Consider the following 18,312-nt stretch of genomic DNA (forward strand, 5'->3'; position numbering starts at 1 on the left):
GGGTGTTTACTCTGTGCCAGGCACGAGAATCAAGGGTTGCAAATTCAGATACATGGGATGGTAAGTAAGGTCACTGAGTGAGGCAAGCCAGGCAGAGACTGTGGTGCCTGGGGGGTCAAGGCTCTGGCTAAATTGGGGACAGCAACTGCTCAGCACCGTGGTGGCTTGACAAGTATTGCCAGGTATTACTGTTTTAAAGAAAAACCGGATATTTGAATTTGTATATAGCATTTCCCAATTTAAAATTTTTTAAACTTGCCCTGGTTTGTGTTGGTCAATGGTTAAAGCACTGGCCTGCACACCGAGGGTTTGGGGTTCAATTCCTGGTCAAGGGCATATACCTGGGTTGCAGGTTTGATCCTAGCCCAGTTAGGGGGTGTGCAAGAGGCAACCAATTGATGTATCTCTCTCACATCGATGTTTGTCTCTATCTCCCTCCCTCCCTTCCACTCTCTCTAAAAATCAATAGAAAAAATATACTCAGGTGAGGATTAACAAAAAAATTTTTAACTTATAATTCATAATTCAGAAAAAGTACTCTGTAGCCCAGCCGGTGTGGCTCTGTGGTTGAGCATTGACCCATGCACCAAGAGGTCACTGGTTTGATTCCAGGTCAGGGCACATGCCTAGGTTGTGGTCTCCATCCCCAGTGGGGGGCATGCAGGAGGCAGCTGATCCATGTATCTCTCTCATTGATGTTTCTCTCTCTCTCTCTCCCTTCCTCTATCTCTAAAAATTCAATTTAAAAAATGTTTAAAAGTACTCTGTAGGCAAATATAATCACACCTGTTGGCCAGTTTGCAAAATTCTACTTGTTGTTTTCTCACTTAACCCTGACATCCATTCTGTAAAGGAGCCTTTGCCCTTTGTTCTACTGATGGAGCAAGCAAAGCTCTTCAAGAGGGTAAATCAGCCTGGCCAGTGTTGCTCAGTGGTTAAGCATCAACCCATGCACCAAGAGGTCGCTGGTTCGGATTCCAGGTCAGGGCCCATGCCCAGGTTGTGGGTGAAATCCCCAGTGGGGGGCATGCAGGAGGTGGCCAATTGATGTCTCTCTCACCCTCTCACTTCCTCTCTCTCTAAAATCAATAAAGGAAAAAAAAGAAAAAAGAAGGCAAATCACTTACTCAAGATCATCTAGCCAAGCCCCACAGTTGGGGTCTGCATGACTCGATACTCCAAGGTTGTGGGTTCTATCTCCAGTCAGTACACATGCCAGAAGCAACCAAGAAGTGTATGAATTAGAGGAACAACAAATTGATGTTTCTCTCTCTCTCTCTAAAAATCAATAAACAATGATAAAATTAAGTCACTGTATATTTAGGGGAGCTGATGTATGTGGAATAAATAGCTTTGACTTATTTGTGTCATTTGTTAAACTTCTTAACATATTGTGCAGGTCCATAGAAATAATTCTGACTCTCTCACTGGACTATGAGCTCCAACTACTAGAGATGGATCTGTTTTGCTTCCAGTTGTCTCCCCACTACCTAGCACAATGTTTGACACACAGTAGGTGTTCAATAAATATCTGTAGAATAAATGAGAGACTCAGAGGAAATGAATTGACTTGTCAAGGTCACATAGACCAAGGTTCCTGTTTACATCCACTGATTAAAAGCTCATGCTATCACTTCCGGCCTCTTGGAAAGAATCAAGGGAAAGATGTCTCCAGGCCAAGGACTGTGGACCCAGGAGTTTCCACTTCTTTAGACTCCTGTAGAGTAAGGAGTTGGTGGAAGTGGTGATAGGGGTAAGCACCTACTAATTAAGCCATTGTCTACCATAATGCCTTTTGGAAACCACACATTATAATCTTGACAGCCCTGAGCCTGGCTCTTAGGGTATTTACAGAGGGTGGCAGGGTATGAAGGGCAGGCCCTAGTGGAACGGGCCAAGTTCCCATCTCAGTTCTGCTGTGTTACCTTGACCTTTGAGTGCCCCTCTCTGAGCCTCCTTCTTCTTGCACCCTGTAGATGAAAAAGCTTCACTAATGATATTATCAGGTTGAAAGGAAATCATCAGTGGAAGTGGCTGCCTAGTAATTGTGGATTTTTGGAAGCCTACCAGCCTGAGGAGGACTGTTGACATTGAGAACAGCCTTATCAGGATCAGCCAGGCTCAGTGCCAAGGGACCTCATCTATTAGGCCTTTGCTGCTTTCAAGTGGGTATTAATAGATACAGAAGGTCCTTATCTCTTCCTTGCTTTCACACTGGGAATTCTGGTCTTCACTCCTTTCTGCGGAGCAGGAGAAGAGGGATTGTGGGAAAAAGAGCACCTATTTCTATTTGGGAGGGTGTGTATTTGAATACTTTGGAAACGGCAAGGCTTTGGCCTACCAAGCCTGAATAACAGACTTTTTACCTGCTAGGTAAGCTCATGTCCTTTGGGCTTCAGTTTCCTCATCATAAAATGGGCCAATAATAACTATGTCTTTCTTTTCCCACAACAAGCACAGTGTTTGGCATGTGACATGTTCAATAAGTGTTTGTTGAATGATTATTGGGCATGAGAGGGCTTTATAAAGTGAATATTACTATTATTGAGACCCTGTGGGAAGATGTGAGAAAGGAAACACCATCCAGAATTGGAATATTGCTGGATTCTCTCACCCTCTGTCAGGTTCTAGCTTTTTTTATTTTGTTTTTTTATCTTTATTGTTGAATGTATTACAGACGTTCCTCATTTTTCCCCCATTGACCCCCCTCATCCCTCCTCCCGCCCCCCTCCTGCCTTTTCCCACACTGTTGTCTGTGTCCATTGGCTATGCATATAAATTCTTTGGTTTATTTCTTCCCATCCCCCACCCCGTTCCCTTTGAGATCTGTCAGTCTAGCAACCAATTTGTACGTCTTAATCCCTTCACCTTTTCACCATTCCCCCAACCCCCCTCCCATCTGGCAACCAACAAAATGTTCTCTGTATCTATGAGAATGTTTCTGTTCTGCCTGTTCATTTTGTTTGTCCATAGATATGTATTCATTGCCATTTTGTTTGTTCATATATTTTATCTTTTTCACCCTGGCCAGTTTGGCTTAGCGGTTAGAGCGTCGGACTGTGGTCCAGAGAGACCCGGGTTCGGTTCCTGCTAAGGGCACGTACCTCAGTTGCAGTTATATTTTTTTATCCTCACCCAAGGACATTTTTCCATCTTTTGTACAGATAGAGTGGGAGGGAGACAGAGGAAGAGAGAGAGAGAAACATCGACGTGAAAGGGACACATCGAGTGGCTGCCACCCACACGGCCAACCAGGGCCGGGGACAAACTGCAACCAAAGTACGTGCCCTTAGCGGGAACCAAACCCAGGTCTCTCTGGACCGCAGGCCGATGCTCTAACCACTGAGCCAAACCGGCCAGGGCCTCAGTTGCAGTTTGTCCCCGGCCCTGGTTGGGTTGTGCGGGTGGCAACCACTTGATGTGTCCCTTTCATGTTGATGTTTCTCTCTCTCTCTCTCCTTCCTACTCTATCTGAACAAAAAATGGAAAAATGTCCTCGGGTGAGGATAAAAAAATATATATATATATTTTATCTTTTTCTTCAAAAAGACCCTTCAACATTTCATATAATAACGATTTGGTGGTGATGAACTCCTTTAACTTTTTCTTGTCTGGATAACTCTTTATATGGCCATCAATTCTAAATGACAGCTTTGCAGGATAGAGTAATCTTGGTTGTAGGTTCTTGCTTTTCATCACTCTGAGTATTTCTTGCCACTCTCTTCTGGCCTGCAAAGTTTCTTTTGAAAAATCAGCTGACAGTCTTATGGGAACTCCCTTGCTTTTAGCAATTAGGTAACTAATTGCTTTTCTTTTGCTGCTTTTAAGAGTCTTTGTCTTGAACCTCTTGCATTTTGATGATGATGTGTCTTGGTGTGGGCCTCTTGGGGTTCATCTTATTTGTGACTCTCTGTGCTTCCTGGACTTGTATGTCTGTTTCCTTCACCAAATTAGGGAAGTTTTCTGCCATTATTGTTTCAAATAACTTTTTGATTTCTTGTTCTCTCTCTTCTCCTTCTGGCACCCCCAAGATGCAAATGTTGGCAAGCTTGAAGTTGTCACAGAGGCTCCTTACACTATCTTCATTTTTTGGATTCTTTCTTCTTTTTGATGTTCTGATGGGGTGTTTTTTGCTTCCTTATATTCCAAATCGATGGTTTGCTTCTTGGCTTTACCTACTCTACTATTGAATCTGTGTAAATTATTGCCTCCTTCATTTCTGACTGGTCCTTTTTTATGCTCTTGAGGTCCTCACTAAGTTCACTGAGGTTCTCACTAAGTTCATTGAGCATCCTTATAAGCAGTGTTTTGAACTCAGCATGTTAGGTTGCTTATCTCCATTTCGCTTAGTTCTTTTCCTGGAGTTTTGTTCTGTTCTTTTATTTGGGACCTGTTTCTTTGTCTCCTCATTTTGGCTGCCTCCCTGTGTTTGTTTCTATGTATTACTTAACGAGAGGTATGGGGCTATCTGAGATCAGATGCTGCTTGTTTGAAAGAATTTAGGAAAACCTGAAGCAGGATCCAAGACAGGCCAATCCTATGGTAAAGCAACTGGCAACAGCTTGGGTGGGCCTGAAAGTTGAGTGGGGCGGGGCCTCAGGGAATCACCAGGGCGGGGCAACCAGTGTGAGCCAGGTTGCTGGAGTCCCAGATATGGTGGCTGTCTGCCCCCACCAGGGAAAGGCTCACCAAAGGAACAAAGGCCTCTGAGAGTACATTTTTCCTGGAGAAAGCCCCTCTCCAGCCTTTGCTCCAATGCCAAACAGCTCAGTTCTTCCCTGTATGTCTCTGGCACCCCTTGAGCTGCCTCCCCTCCAAGCTTAGAGGGAGTGAGTCTGATAAGTCCATGCACCGGCCCTTTAAGAGGAGCTGCCTGGGGCTCCAGCTGCCTCAGCCTCCCTGAGCCTCAGCTCCCGCTGGTTTTTCCAGCCAGAAGTTATGGGGACTCCTCTTCCTGGCACTGGAACCCTGAGCAGGGCGCCTAGTGTGGGACAGGGACCCCTCAGTCCTCAGGGAGGACCTTCCCAGCCGAGGTGTCCTCCTGGTTTTTATTCGCCACAGGTGGGTGTGGGACCAGCCCGTCGCGCCTCCGCCCCTCCTACCAGTCTCGATGTGGCTGCTTCTTTAATTCCATAGTTGTAGGACTTCCATTCAGCTTGATTTCAGGCGGTTTTGAATGATGGTTGTTCTGTAGTTTAGTTGTAACTTTGGTGTGGTTGTGGGAGGACACGATACTGCATTTACCTGCCCGCCATCTTGACCAGAAGTCGGTTCTAGCTTTTTTAAATGAAACTTACCATTCTAATCGTCGCTTTTCTATCCGTGGAGAAGAGGGACAGGCTGACCCCACAGCTGGGAATCCAGTGTAGGCCAGATCTTATCACTGGCCAGCTTCACAGGTCCCTACTCCTAATGAGCTTCAGTTTTCTCATCTGTATAGCAAGAGGCTACATAGTCTCTATGGTCTTTACTAATGCTGACATAGTCTAGGATTTGCAATGAATAATCTCATAAACTCCTTAGGAAACTCCTACTGTTTTCTTAAACTACTTCATAGTTTATAAAACAATTTCAGATCTCTTATGCTTTTCATCCTCATGGCAACCCTGGAAGAGGCCAGGGCAATGTGCCCATCTTACAGATGAGAAACTGAAGCTAAGAGGTGTCCTGTAATTTGAGATTGCACCACACATTTTGGTTATACAGGTATAGCAGTTTGTTCTCAAATGTAATCGTGCATAAAAATCACCTGGAATGGGGGTGGGAGGGAGATTGCTTGTGCAAATGTGTATTCCTAGACACTTAGAGATTCTAAATTGGCAGGGGCTAAAGTGGACCCAAAGTTAACAAATTCCCAGGTGATTCTAAAGTCAGGGGCCTAAGGACCACTCTTGGAGAAGGAAGACCTCCTGTTGCAATCTAGATAGCCTCCAGCATCAGCCTGTTTCCTTTTATAATCCCTCTCAGGACTTTCTCTGAGCTGTGCTCAGACCAGTGTTGGGAGGAATCTGGCAGGGAAGGCAGAAGGTGAAACAATATGTGGTCATGCTGGAACAAAGGCATCATTGGGCAATAGAAGAAGTGAGTAACTCTGGAGGGCTCTCTGGAGGAAGTGATGTTTATATAGGGCCTAGGGATTTGATTAATATGTTTTAGCTGCTTTTTTTTTTTTTTTTTTTTTTTTTTTTGTGGGGCATCCCCACCAGATGGCAGGCAAGTTCATAGAAATTATCAAATCTTTCACATCTCTGCCCTCAGTGCTGGCACAGAGGAAAGGACAATATTGTTGAAATCAGCTGACCTGAGGAATGAAAATGGCTGATGGAGAGGTCCCAGGGCCTCCGGATTCAATGCATTTTTGTGCTCAGCACCCTCACCTCCTCGCTTTGTGAGACCTAACATGGAGTTAGTTTAATGATGTAAATTCCTCATCATATTGTAAACATTGTTATCTCTCTGATCCCCACCCCCGTCCCCCTTAAGGTCTGAACTAGAATGGGACACAGAGCAGGCTCTCAAAACGTTCGTTGAATGAATGAGTTCAGTCAGCTGTGTATTGGCTATAGAAGATAAAAGGAGGCTTGCAGGAAAACCCCAGCTGTACTGGGATAGACATCCTCCCCACTTCCTGCCAAGCCCCTTCTGCTTGGCCTCTGGATAAGAGGGATAGGGCAGACGCAGGATTTTAAAGTAAATGGTATACGTGGGGCAAGTTCGGGTTGGGAGGTGTGTCTGGGGCTCAGGAGGTGGTCCTGAGAACCGAGAAAAGAGGAGGGGCAGTTTCTAGAGATCTGGGCGAGAGCGCTGGGGTACAGGTGTGTGTAAGGGTCAAGTAGGGTCTGCTGACGGTGAGATGTATACATTGGACATTCCTTCCTAAAGGTCTCCACTTAGGAGTGATTTGCAGGGTGAGAGGTGTCACAGCGCAAATCTGGCCACCACGCCTCGCGTTGGGGACGCCCGAGTTTGGGGCGGGGATTGCAAACGCGCCTGGCACCGCCCCGACAAAGCCTGCGCGCGCCCCGTTCTGCGATTGGCCGTGCCCTCTCGCACCGCCGCCCCGTACCGCCCTCCGCAGCCGGTCCGGCGCGTTGCAGCCAATGGGCGTTATCGCCGTCGCCTCCGTCACTGCCCGGACCGCCAATGGTGGCAGCGCTCGGCGGCTCGTGGCTCTTTCGCGGCAAAAAGGATTTGGCGCGCAAAAGTGGCCGGGACTTTGCAGGCAGCGGCGGCCGGGGGCGGAGTGGGATCCGGAGCGGGATCGAGCCCTCGCTGCGGCCTGCCGCCATGGGCCCGCGCCGCCGCCGCCGCCTGCCACCCGGGCCGCGCGGGCCGTGAGCGCCATGGCCGTGGCCCCCACGGGCGGCCCATGCGCGCCGGCGCTGGAGGCCCTGCTCGGGGCCGGCGCGCTGCGGCTGCTCGACTCCTCGCAGATCGTCATCATCTCCACGGCGCAGGACGCCAGCGCCCCGCCGGCTCCCGCCGGCCCCGCCGTGCCCCCCGCGGGCCCCCGCGACCCCGACTTGCTGCTCTTCGCCACGCCGCAGGCACCCCGGCCCACACCCAGCGCGCCACGCCCGGCGCTCGGCCGCCCGCCGGTACGGACACCAAGGACACTGGGCCGAATGTGCTGCTTGGACTCCCCGCGCAGACCCAGGCGGGGCGCGGTTTTGGGCCCGGAGGCAACGTGGGCGGGGGAGGGGTGGGTTGAGGCTCCTGGACTGGGCGGTGCCCAGCCTGGGTTGGGCCCCCGGGCCCCGCCTCGGGGTTCGAGGTGACCTCGGGCCAGTCCCTGTGTGCTCCTCTGTGCTATGGGCCTCAGCTTCCTCACCGGAGCCGGTCAGACTTTGTGATAATAATGGCCCACGTGTACTCAGCTGGCGCTGCCTGCATGCCAGGCCTCTGGCCGACTTTAAGCCAGCGAAAACTCACAACCCGAGCTGTGAGCTCGGTGTTGTCACTGTGCCCATCTAAACTGAGGCCCAGAGAGAGGAAGTGACTTGCCCTGGGTCACAGGGCTGCAAGTGGTAGAACTGGGATTTGAACTGAGGCAAGCTGGTTCCAAACCAGAACTTGTGTCTGGGTAGTGGGCATGGCTGCTTGGGGAGATGAAGGGGGACATCCTGGGGACAGACTGTTGGAAAGCCCTTGAGGAAGCTCTTCTTCCTGCCTTGATGCTCGATTGCCAGGTGCAGACCTGGGGCTCTGGGGACAGGCCTGGCTGGGAGGCCTTCTCTGCAGGGCGGGGTGACTGGGCCAGCTGCTGATTCCCCTCCCTCTGCCTGTTCTTCCATCTGCCACCCTCCACCCTCCCAGGCTCTGGTTGCCATGGAACCTCATTAATAAGGCAGGCAGACCCCTGGGCCCCTTGTAAGTACTGGGTGGGCTGGGCCTCTGGGAGCTGGAGAGAAGGCCCCCAGTGCCAAGAGAGAGTAAACATCCCGAGGAAATGTCTTGATAAAGTGCTCCCTGAGCAACAAGAGGCTCAGAATATGTTCAGATTGGGGGGCCAAGAAGAGATGGCTGAATTACACGGGAAGAAGGGAGTGGAGGCCAGAGCTTGGACCTGTTTGCTGCAGGACAGGGTGTGGAGACCAGTTTGACTGGCACAGCCTGGATGAAGGTGGGGCACAGACTGGCAGGCAGGGACAACATGCCAGGCAGGATAGGGTCTCAGCAGGGGGCTTGGAGAAAGTGGGAGGGGTGAGGCAGGGCCCAGGGCAAGGAGGTAAAAGCTGCTCAACTGCTGGTGGAGGCCTAGGTGGCAGCTGGTCCCTGAGGCATCCTCTAACCCCCTTGGCCCTGTGCCCAGTGCTGCCTTCCTTCCGGAATCACCAAGATGCTAATAATAATAGTAGTAGTAGTACCATTGTTTTGAGACTGTTTTGTTTGTCAGGCTCTGTGCCAAGCACTCTACCCAATTAACAAGTTTAACCCTCTCAACAACCTTCCCCTTTTACAGATTGGGAAGCTGAGACAGAGATGTTAGAACCTTCCCTAGTCATTCAGCTAGTGAATGGTAGGACCAGTCCAAATTTCCTGAACTGTTAATCTAACCATTGGGGGGATGCCTTGCCTCCTGGAGATGCTAATAGAAGCTGAAGGAAGCCCAGGGCCCCTTCTTCCTAATGAGTGATGGTGGGAGGGAGGGTATACTAGGGGTGGGTCCCCTGGCTTGTCTCCTATACCCCAATGGCCTGTTCCTGCTGGTACCAGCTTGGGGTCTGGAAAATAACTTCCATTTAGCTGACTCGAAAAGTGGTCAGCAGGCCCAGGGCTATGGGTCCTGCCTTCAGGGAGCTGAATTCCAGTCTCAGAGGGACTGTCGGGGACTGGGCCAATGAAACGCCCTTTGCTTCACCCCCTGTGGTGTCAGTGGGCCTGAGCATTCTACTCATTCAACAGTTGAGTTAGGCCTCACAGAGACAAGTATGGGGCCTCTGCCCTCACAGTACTTAGGGCTAGTAGGGATTTTCTGCTGGTGGGGGCTGGCACCATTCTGGAGCTGAAGTCCAGAAAAATGGGCCCAGCTTTTGCCCTCCTACACCCCTCAATTCATATCTGTGGGTAGCCACTGGCCACATGAGTGGTGGCCTCCACCAATCCACTGCATTGATGTTTTTTGGGGGGCAGTTCTTTAAACAAGCTAAAGGCTCAGCTTCTGCATTAGTGAGCATTCATTGAGTACCTCTTGTGTAAAGGGCTCTGCAATTCAGCCATCTCTCCTGGGCCTTCCTGTCTACCTCTACCCTGTTGTCACGGCTTTCAAAAAAAAAAAAAACTAGCCTTGGCAGTTGTGGCTCCATTGGGCGTTATCCTGGGCACGGAAAGGTTGCTGGGTCAATTCCTGGTCAGGGCACATGCCTGGGTAGGGGGTGAGCAGGAAGCAGCCAAGCAATGTTTCACTCTCATGTTGTCTTCCTCTAAAAGAATTAATAAAAATATATCTTTTAAAACTAAATATAATACACATTTACTATAGAAAAAGAGTTAAAAGACTAAAAAGTTGAGGGGGCGGATCCCAGCTCCATCTATTTTTCCTTCTGTTTTCTTTTTCTAAGCCTATTTTTATTTTTAGGTGGTTATGACAGTTTTTTTTTCCCTCTAAAATTGTAGTTTTTCCTTTATTTTCACGTTCAAACAGCATACCATCCACACTTAATAGAAACTGAACCAGAGAAAAAAGATTGTATGAGCTTTTCTAATTAAAAAAGGGATTATAGCCCTGGCAGGTTTGGCTCAGCGGTTGGAGTGTCGACCTGTGGACCCGAGAGTCCCGGGTTTGGTTCCCACTAGAGGCATGTACCAAAAAAAAAAGGGGGGGGGATTATATACATGCATTGCCCTTAACAATGATTTTCTTGTCAATGTCTTTGAGAGGATTCTGTGTTGACCTGCCTCTGTCTTTGACAGCTGTGTGGTATTCCAGGGTGTGGATGAACCACAGTTTCTGTAGCCCCTTCCCATTGATGGGTATTTGAATTGTCAGGTTTTTCCACCAGTGCTCTGTGCCAAGATCTCTAGAGAGTGTTGGCAGAAATGGGCGTCCATCTGCTTGAGCCCTTGTTTTAGAGTGTGGCATTGACCTGTCTTCAGGGAGAAGGCAAGGAATGCCTTATCAGGAGCCTGCTGGGGTTTAAGTTGTAGGGGGAAGGCTAGAGAGGGGGAACATTCTGGTTGGCTTTTGGGAGCCTGGCTTTTGGACTAGGTTCTAGGGAGGCAGGACCTGTGGTGGATATTAACGTGGGCTCTGTGCCAGCCCCTTAAGGTTCAGATCCTGCCTCCACCTCTCACTCTCTGAAGTGCAGGCTCCTTGTGAAGTGGAGATCATGATAGTACCTGCTGCAAGGTCTGGTTGGAGGGTGTGATGAGTGAGTGCACGTGAAGCAGTTACTTAGCAGCTTCAGAACACAGGAAGCACTCAGCATGTGTTAGCTTTTCTACCCTGGGACACCTGAGGGAATCCATGAATGTGTGTATGAGAAGGAGTGTCCGCGTCTGTTGGTATATGGAGGGTTCATTCAACAAGCATTTGTTGATGACCAGGCCTTGTGCCAGACACTGTGTATAGAGATTATCTAGACCCAGTGCCCGCCTCTGAAGGGCTCCTTGGCTTCTTTTTTTTTTTTTTTCTTTTTCTTTTTTTTAAGTATGTTCTTAATTGATTTTTTGGAGAGAGATAGAAACATGGATGTGAGAGAAAAACATTGATCGGCTGCCTCCTGCATGCCCCCTACTGGGGATCGAGCCCATAACCCCGGGCATGTGTCCTGACCAGGAATTAAACCTGGACCTCTCAGTCCATGGGATGATGCTCAATCCACTAAGCCACACTGGCTGGGCTCCCTGGCTTCTTGGTGAGACAAACATGTCTGCAGAAATTTGCAGCAAGAGACAGTGGGAAAAGGTTGGGTTCGAGGCAGTTCGGAGGGAGGAGAGGTGCAGTCTCTATTGCAGGGTCAGGTAGACTTAAGTGATGGATAAGGTGCCTGCCCACAGAAGGGAAAGGAGTGGGTGTGAAGGGTAGGAAAGAAGGAGTAACCAGCACGGGCTAAGGCTTGGAGGCAAAGGTTTGTGAAGAAGCTGTGACAGATGAGGATACTAAGGTGGAGGAGAGACAGATGGAGGCGGGGAGACCAGTGGGGAGATGGTTGAAAGGTCTAGATGGGAGGTGTGGTAATGGCTCTAGTGATGGGATTTCTTGGCAAAAGATTGTGTGATGAGGTCAGCAGTACGGGGAAATGAGGTTACAGTTTGGGAAACCCTGTGGAGGGCAAAGGGAGGTATGTCTGGTTTTGGATGTGTTTGAGATGCCTGTGAGACTTACAGGGCAATCTCCATCCTTGTGCGTATAATTAAATCAGGGAATCCTGGCTCTGCCACTTCCTGGCTCCATGACCTTGGGCCTCTCGGAGCTTTGGTTGCTTTATCTGTAAAATGAGGCCATTATTGTGCTGCTAGTCCATAGGATGGAATGAACTAGTAAATGCAAAGCACATGGTGAGCACCAGCTGTTGCCCTGTTCAGAGAGTCAGAAACCAGAGAGAGGTGGTGATTTGCCAAAGGGTCCTGTATCCAAATGGCTTAAAACAAGTATATAACACCATTTCTGTGGGTCAGGAATTCAGGGGAGACTTAGTTGGGTGCTTCTGGCTCAGGGTGTCTTCTGAGCTTGCAGCTAAAATGTTGGCCTGGGATACAGTCATCAGAAGGCAGGACTAGGCTTGGAGGCTTTGTTTCTAAGCTCATCCATGTTGCTGTTGGGAAGATGTCTCAGTTCCTTGCTACTTGGGCCTGTCATTAGTCCTCCTTGAGGACCTGCATGACATGGCAGCTGGTTCCCCCCAGAGTGAGTGATCCAAAATGGCAAGGAGGAAGCTCCAGTGGGTCTCTGATCCAGCCTTAGGAGTGACATGTGTCACTTCTGCCACACTCAGTTCATTAGAAGGAAGTTATCAGATCTGGCTTCTATTTAAGGGGAGGAGAATTAGGCTCTGACTTTTGAAAGGAGGAATATCAAAAAATTTACAGACATATTTTAAAACCACCATAAGGTCCCAGATAGATAGTGGTAGAGGTGGGACTTGCGCTCGGGTCTTCGGCCTTCCAGTTGAGTGGTCCATCCTGTGGGGTAGGATTGTCCCTAGAACCTCCCCTCACATACATAGGTATCCTAGTAGAGAAACTGAGACGGGTGGCTCAGGAACCTCAGCCAGGTCTCTTTTGGCCTCACTCTCCTGGTTACTGAGGATCCTCCCGTTGTTTTTGCCACAGGTGAAGCGAAGGCTGGACCTGGAAACTGACCATCAATACCTGGCTGAGAGCAGTGGGCCAGCCCGGGGGAGAGGCCGCCACCCAGGAAAAGGTACCCTCAGCTCAGGCTAGAGCAGGCTGCCCTACTGGGCCCAGGTTGGGGGTGTGGACAGATAAACATGCTTGCAAACTAAGCTCTAGTCTGTCAGGCCTGGGCCTGAGCCAGGCCTCTGGGGGCCCCAGAGGGCAGCTGGAGTGGCTGCCTGGCATGGCTTCCCCAGGCCCGGGGGTGGGGAGTTCCCCAGCCGAAAGAGGAATGCTGTGGTTGGCAGGCAGCAGCCACAGAGCCTCCCTGCTTGGCCTCACCAAGGGAAGGAGCCATCTGCCCACCCACCCTCATCCTCTTGCCCTGCATTGCCAGGGAGGCTGGCCCAAATGGGGATGGGGGTGGTGCTGAGTGACCCTGCCTTTTCTGTCCCCTGTCCTAGGTGTGAAATCCCCAGGGGAAAAGTCACGTTATGAGACATCCCTGAATCTGACCACCAAACGCTTCCTGGAGCTGCTGAGCCGCTCGGCTGATGGAGTTGTTGACCTGAACTGGGCAGCTGAGGTGCTGAAGGTGCAGAAACGGCGCATCTATGATATCACCAATGTCCTTGAGGGTATTCAGCTCATCGCCAAGAAGTCCAAGAACCACATCCAATGGCTGTAGGTACCTGCCAAACAGAAGGGCAGGCAGAGGCCCAGGCCAAGTCAGCCTGGAGGAGCTGATAGGGAGACCCACTCTGTCGGCCACATCTACATCTCATAGCTGGGGAAACTAAGGCTTAGAGAGGAGGGGTGTCTTTCCTGAGGTGATAGATGCAGGAAAGTACACAAACCTTGCATATTCAGCTCATTGCAGCTTTGCATATTTCTTTACCTGGGTAACCACTATCCAGATCAGGATAAAGAGCATTTCCAGCACCCCAGAAAGTTTCCTCATGGCCTTTCCAGTCGTCACCCACCCCTCATACCACCAGGTGACCACTATTCTGACTTCTGTTGATGGAAATGAGATTGTCTAACATAGCTGTTTTATTCTTGTTAACTCTTATTTTATTTTTTTCCTTCTTGCCCCCTTTCCTCGGTCATCCTACTTCCCTCTCCTTGACATAGCTGCCTTCTCAGCTTTTTTTTTCAATTACAGTTTGCAGTCAATATTATTTTGTATACAGCATGGTGTTTAGACAATCATACTTTATAGTGTCCCCCCCCAATATTTCCAGTACCCACCTGACACCATACATAGCACAATATTGTTGACTATATTCCTTATGCTTTACAACTTATTTTCACTTAGCATGATATCTTCTAGGTCCACCCATGCTGTCGCAAATGGTACGATTTCATTCTTTTTTATGATTGAGTAATATTCCATTCTCTATATGTACCACAGCTTTTTTATCCACTCATCTATTGATGGGCAACATTGGGTTGCTTTCATATCTTGGCTGTGGTAAATAATGCTGCAATGAACATAGGGGTGCATATATTCTTTCAAATTAGTGTTTTGGATCTCTTTGGATATATTCCCAGAAGTGGAATTGCTGGATCATATGCCTTTTCGGTTTTTGATACATCATTCCATTATGCATCTTTTTTTCTTGACCACGTCTTAGAAGTTCTTCCATGTCTTGCCCTGACCAGTTTGGCTCAGCGGTTAGAGCATCAGCCTGCGGTCCAGAGAGACCCGGATTCAGTTCCTGCTAAGGGCACATACCTCGGTTACAGTTTGTCCCTGGCCCTGGTTGGGTCATGTGGGTGGCGGCCACTCGATGTGTCCCTTTTACGTCGATGTTTTTTTCTCTCTCTCTCTTCCTTTCTCTATCTGAACAAAAAATGAAAAAATGTCCTCAGGTGAGGACTAAAAAAAAGAGAAGTGTTTCCATGTCTATACATCTAATGCATTGTTGTCCTTTTATACAACTGTGTAGTTATCATGGCATGTCTGTGCCATGTACTTATCCAGCTCCCTCCGAAGGACAGGTGGGTGTTTACAGATATTCAGGTCTGACTTCAAACCCATACCAGTCTGACTTGGAGCCCTGTGTCAACCCTCTGCTGTTTGCCACCTGGGGAGTCAGACCGAGAGGAGTAAGGACTCGCCTGGGTCTCACAGAACAGAGCCAGCAGCAGATTGGGTGCAGAGGGTCAGGGCTCCTGGACAGAGGGTCCAGGAGCTGTTAACCCTCCCTGTGCCTCTCTCTTCAGAGGCAACCATGCCACGGTAGGGATCAGTGGGCAGCTTGAAGGACTGACCCAGGACCTCCAGCAACTGCAGGAGAACGAGCGGCAGCTAGACCACCTGATCCATGTCTGTACCACTCAACTTCGGCTGCTCTCTGAGGATGCTGACAGCCAACGATATCCTTGGACTGTGGAGGGCAGGCCTGGTGGGCTGGGCCCCACCCAAGTGAGACTAGAGAGGCTATCCCAGGCCCTGAATTCAGAAGAGGGCTTTGGCTTTACCTGCAAGTCCTGGCCCACCATTTACTCACTGATGCTGAACAAGTTATTTAACACTCTGAGTCTCAGCTTCATTTACAAAAGGGGGGGAAATCCAGTTCCAAAATTGCTAAATTAAAACAAGAAAAGCTAGTAACAGCAATAACAAACTTTTTTTTTTTCTTTATTGATATGGGAGAGGGAGAGATAGAAACATCAATGAGAGAGAACATCGATTGGCCGCCTCCTGCATGTCCCCACTGGAGACCAGGCCCACAATTTGGGCATGTGCCCTGACCAGGAATCAAACTGGTGACTTCTTGGTGCATAGGTCGATGCTCAACCACTGAGCCATACTGGCTGGGCAATAACAAACACTTAGTACAGTGATTCAGTACATGATTGTAGCTTCAGCGTTAGAGATACAAGTTTTTATCATTCACAAAAATAGAAACTTTATTTTAAAATAAGATTTTTTTTTTGAGTACCCAAATTATGTTTAGAAATTTTGGAGATAACCACTAATTGACACCAAGAGCATAAGTCAGAATAAATTCTCAGCACCAGGCCTTACTGCAGGCAGCCATCATTACCTTGAGATTAGATGGGTAGAATGCACGCATACAGATGTGGAAATTGAGGCCCTGGTCAGTTGCTCAGTGGTTAGAGCATCGGCCTGCAGACCAGTAAATAGAGGTGGAAATTGAAGCTCAGGGGCATGAGACAGGCTTGAGCACAAACTGTTGTCAGGTGAAGGATGGAGGGGAGGGGACAGGAGTGACTAAGCAAATGTGGGCTCTGCTTTAGCTATCTTGAATGAGTGGCTTCCAGAAGTCAAAGGTCACGTGGCTCTTAACTCCACCAACCCTGGCCTACGTGACTTGCCAGGACCTTCGTAGCATTGCAGACCCTGCAGAGCAGATGGTCATGGTGATCAAGGCCCCTCCTGAGACCCAGCTTCAAGCCGTGGACTCCTCAGAGGTGAGATGTGGGACCCCCAAGCCCCACCAGAATAGGCTAGGCTGGCATAGTGGTCAGCTGAGCCTCAGTTTACCCTGCCTGCCACCTCCACCCAGACCTTTCAGATCTCCCTTAAGAGCAAACAAGGCCCCATCGATGTTTTCCTGTGTCCTGAGGAGAGTGCAGGCGGGATCAGCCCCGGGAAGACCCTGTCCCAGGGAGCAGCTTCTGGGGAGGAGGAGAGGGCAGCTGATCCTACCACCACAGTGCCATCATCATCATCATCTCCCCCCTCAACCCCCTACACGGATCCTAGCCAGCCCCTGCTCAGCCTGGAGCAAGGTGGGTGAAGGGGGTGGGGTGGGGGAATGAGTGAAGGGGGGTGGGTGGGCATGATAGCCCCCTCTGCCTTCCCTGCCGGGGCATCCCCGGCCTGTGATGCTCCCCCATCTCCCCAGAACCTCTGCTTTCCCGGATGGGTGGCCTGCGGGCCCCCATGGACGAGGACCACCTGTCTCCGCTGGTGGCCGCCGACTCACTCCTGGAGCATGTGCGGGAGGACTTCTCCAGCCTCCTCCCTGAGGAGTTCATCAGCCTGTCTCCCCCCCACGGGGCCCTTGACTACCACTTTGGCCTTGAGGAGGGCGAGGGCATCAGAGACCTCTTCGACTGTGACTTTGGGGACTTCACCCCCCTGGATTTCTGACAGGGCTTACGGGGACCAGGGCCTCCTAAGGTGCCCACCCTATCTCTACAGTCCTGGAGCCCCCTCCTCTGGCAATTCTCCCAGCCTGATTAGAAATGTTTAATTTATACCCCTTTTTCCTATCTCCAGAAGCTTCTTGCTCTGGAGCCTGGCTACTGCCAAAAGGCTAAGCAAGCCAGGAAGGGAAGGATTCTGTTTGTGGTGTGTATGTGCATGTACCCAGCATCCAACATGTGTGTATACAGGGTGAGTGGTGTGTGAGCATGTGTGTGTGCATGTACCGGGGAATGAAGGTGAACACGTCTGTGCGTGTACTGAACATGCCCTAGTGTGTCCACGTATGTGTGCATGAGTCCATGTGTGCGTGTGGTGGGGGCTCTAACTGCACTTTTGGTCTCCTTGCTCCAGGGGCCCCACAAGGCCCAGGGTGGCCACCTGCCCCCAGAATCCTGTGTGCTGACCAGGCCAAGTGGTGAGGCTTTGGCCTGCTTGTTTGCAGGACAGCGAGAGCACTTCTGTCGTCTTAAAGGTTTTTCTGATTGAAGCTTTAATGGAGCGTTATTTATTTATCAAGGTCTCTTTGGCAAGCTTGGGGCACCAGCAAAGGGTAGGAGGGATGTGGAGCTGATGTCTCAACTCCCTATACCTCTGAATGAGGGCAGGGGTCCCTGAGCTGTTCTTTGCCCCACTCTGAAGGAGCTGAGGCCTGAGCGGTTTTATTTATTGGGAGAGTGAGGGAGGGAGGGAGACTGACTGACTGACAGCCATGGGAGGATCAAGGAAGTGGACCCTCCCCAGGGGGTCAAAACAGGGCTCCAGCTGCCCCCTAGGATGGATGTGAGATGGGAGAGGTGAGTGGGGTACCTTCACTGACAGGGTGGGCAGGAGGGGTGGCTGAAGGGCCTTCTGTGGCATTTGAAGTGTCCCCCTCCACCTCACTTCTTGCTGTGCCCCATCCTCCAATGTGCACTTTGATTTGCCTTCCTAACAGCTCTGTTCCCTCCTGCTTTGGTTTTAATAAATGTTTTGATGGTGTTTGGACCAGGTTTTGGTACTGTGTACTGGGAGCAAATCTGGGGGTGGGAAAGGTCAAGATTGCTGGGAAAAGGTCTATTCTCTACTTCACTCTCCCTGTCCCTACTTGGTTTTATTTCATTTGAGCTTCACAGCCCCAATAAAGGTGGGCTTCATCACCCTTCTGTCCTACACTGATCCAATGAAGTAGTAGTGGGAACTGTCCTCCTTTCTCCAGCCCCGGTGAGTCTACTCTGCTATGTTCCTTCCAGATGTAAAGATGCAACAAATAATTACAACTGGTCAGTTCTGTGTCAGGATCTTTCAGGTTCTGGGGACACTTGTTCCTCCCCTATGAGGCTCTCAGGATCTGTTGGAGGACACTCACCCAA

General features: G+C 49.9%; 1 protein-coding gene across 1 annotated transcript; it reads left to right on the top strand.

Annotated features, from left to right (window-relative positions):
• The first annotated feature begins 7,100 nt into the window (after positions 1-7,100).
• E2F1 (E2F transcription factor 1) lies at positions 7,101-17,947 on the top strand. The gene is made up of 7 exons (XM_036245193.1): positions 7,101-7,598; positions 12,775-12,865; positions 13,242-13,461; positions 15,007-15,159; positions 16,107-16,221; positions 16,317-16,542; positions 16,659-17,947. The coding sequence occupies exons 1-7, from the start codon at positions 7,101-7,103 to the stop codon at positions 16,904-16,906; spliced, it is 1,551 nt and encodes a 516-aa protein (XP_036101086.1). The 3' UTR covers positions 16,907-17,947.
• Positions 17,948-18,312: the final 365 nt, after the last annotated feature.

Source organism: Molossus molossus, unplaced genomic scaffold, assembly GCF_014108415.1.
Source record: "Molossus molossus isolate mMolMol1 unplaced genomic scaffold, mMolMol1.p scaffold_m16_p_6, whole genome shotgun sequence".
In the NCBI taxonomy this organism is placed as follows: domain Eukaryota; kingdom Metazoa; phylum Chordata; class Mammalia; order Chiroptera; family Molossidae; genus Molossus; species Molossus molossus.

Bases quoted from the DNA above. Each gene is read 5' to 3' on its own strand.
- E2F1 (XM_036245193.1), top strand. From the start codon at position 7,101: ATGGGCGTTATCGCCGTCGCCTCCGTCACTGCCCGGACCGCCAATGGT. The intron at 12,866-13,241 runs GTACCCTCAGCT...CCCCTGTCCTAG, and splicing joins AGGCCGCCACCCAGGAAAAG to GTGTGAAATCCCCAGGGGAA. The intron at 16,222-16,316 runs GTGAGATGTGGG...ACCTCCACCCAG, and splicing joins AAGCCGTGGACTCCTCAGAG to ACCTTTCAGATCTCCCTTAA.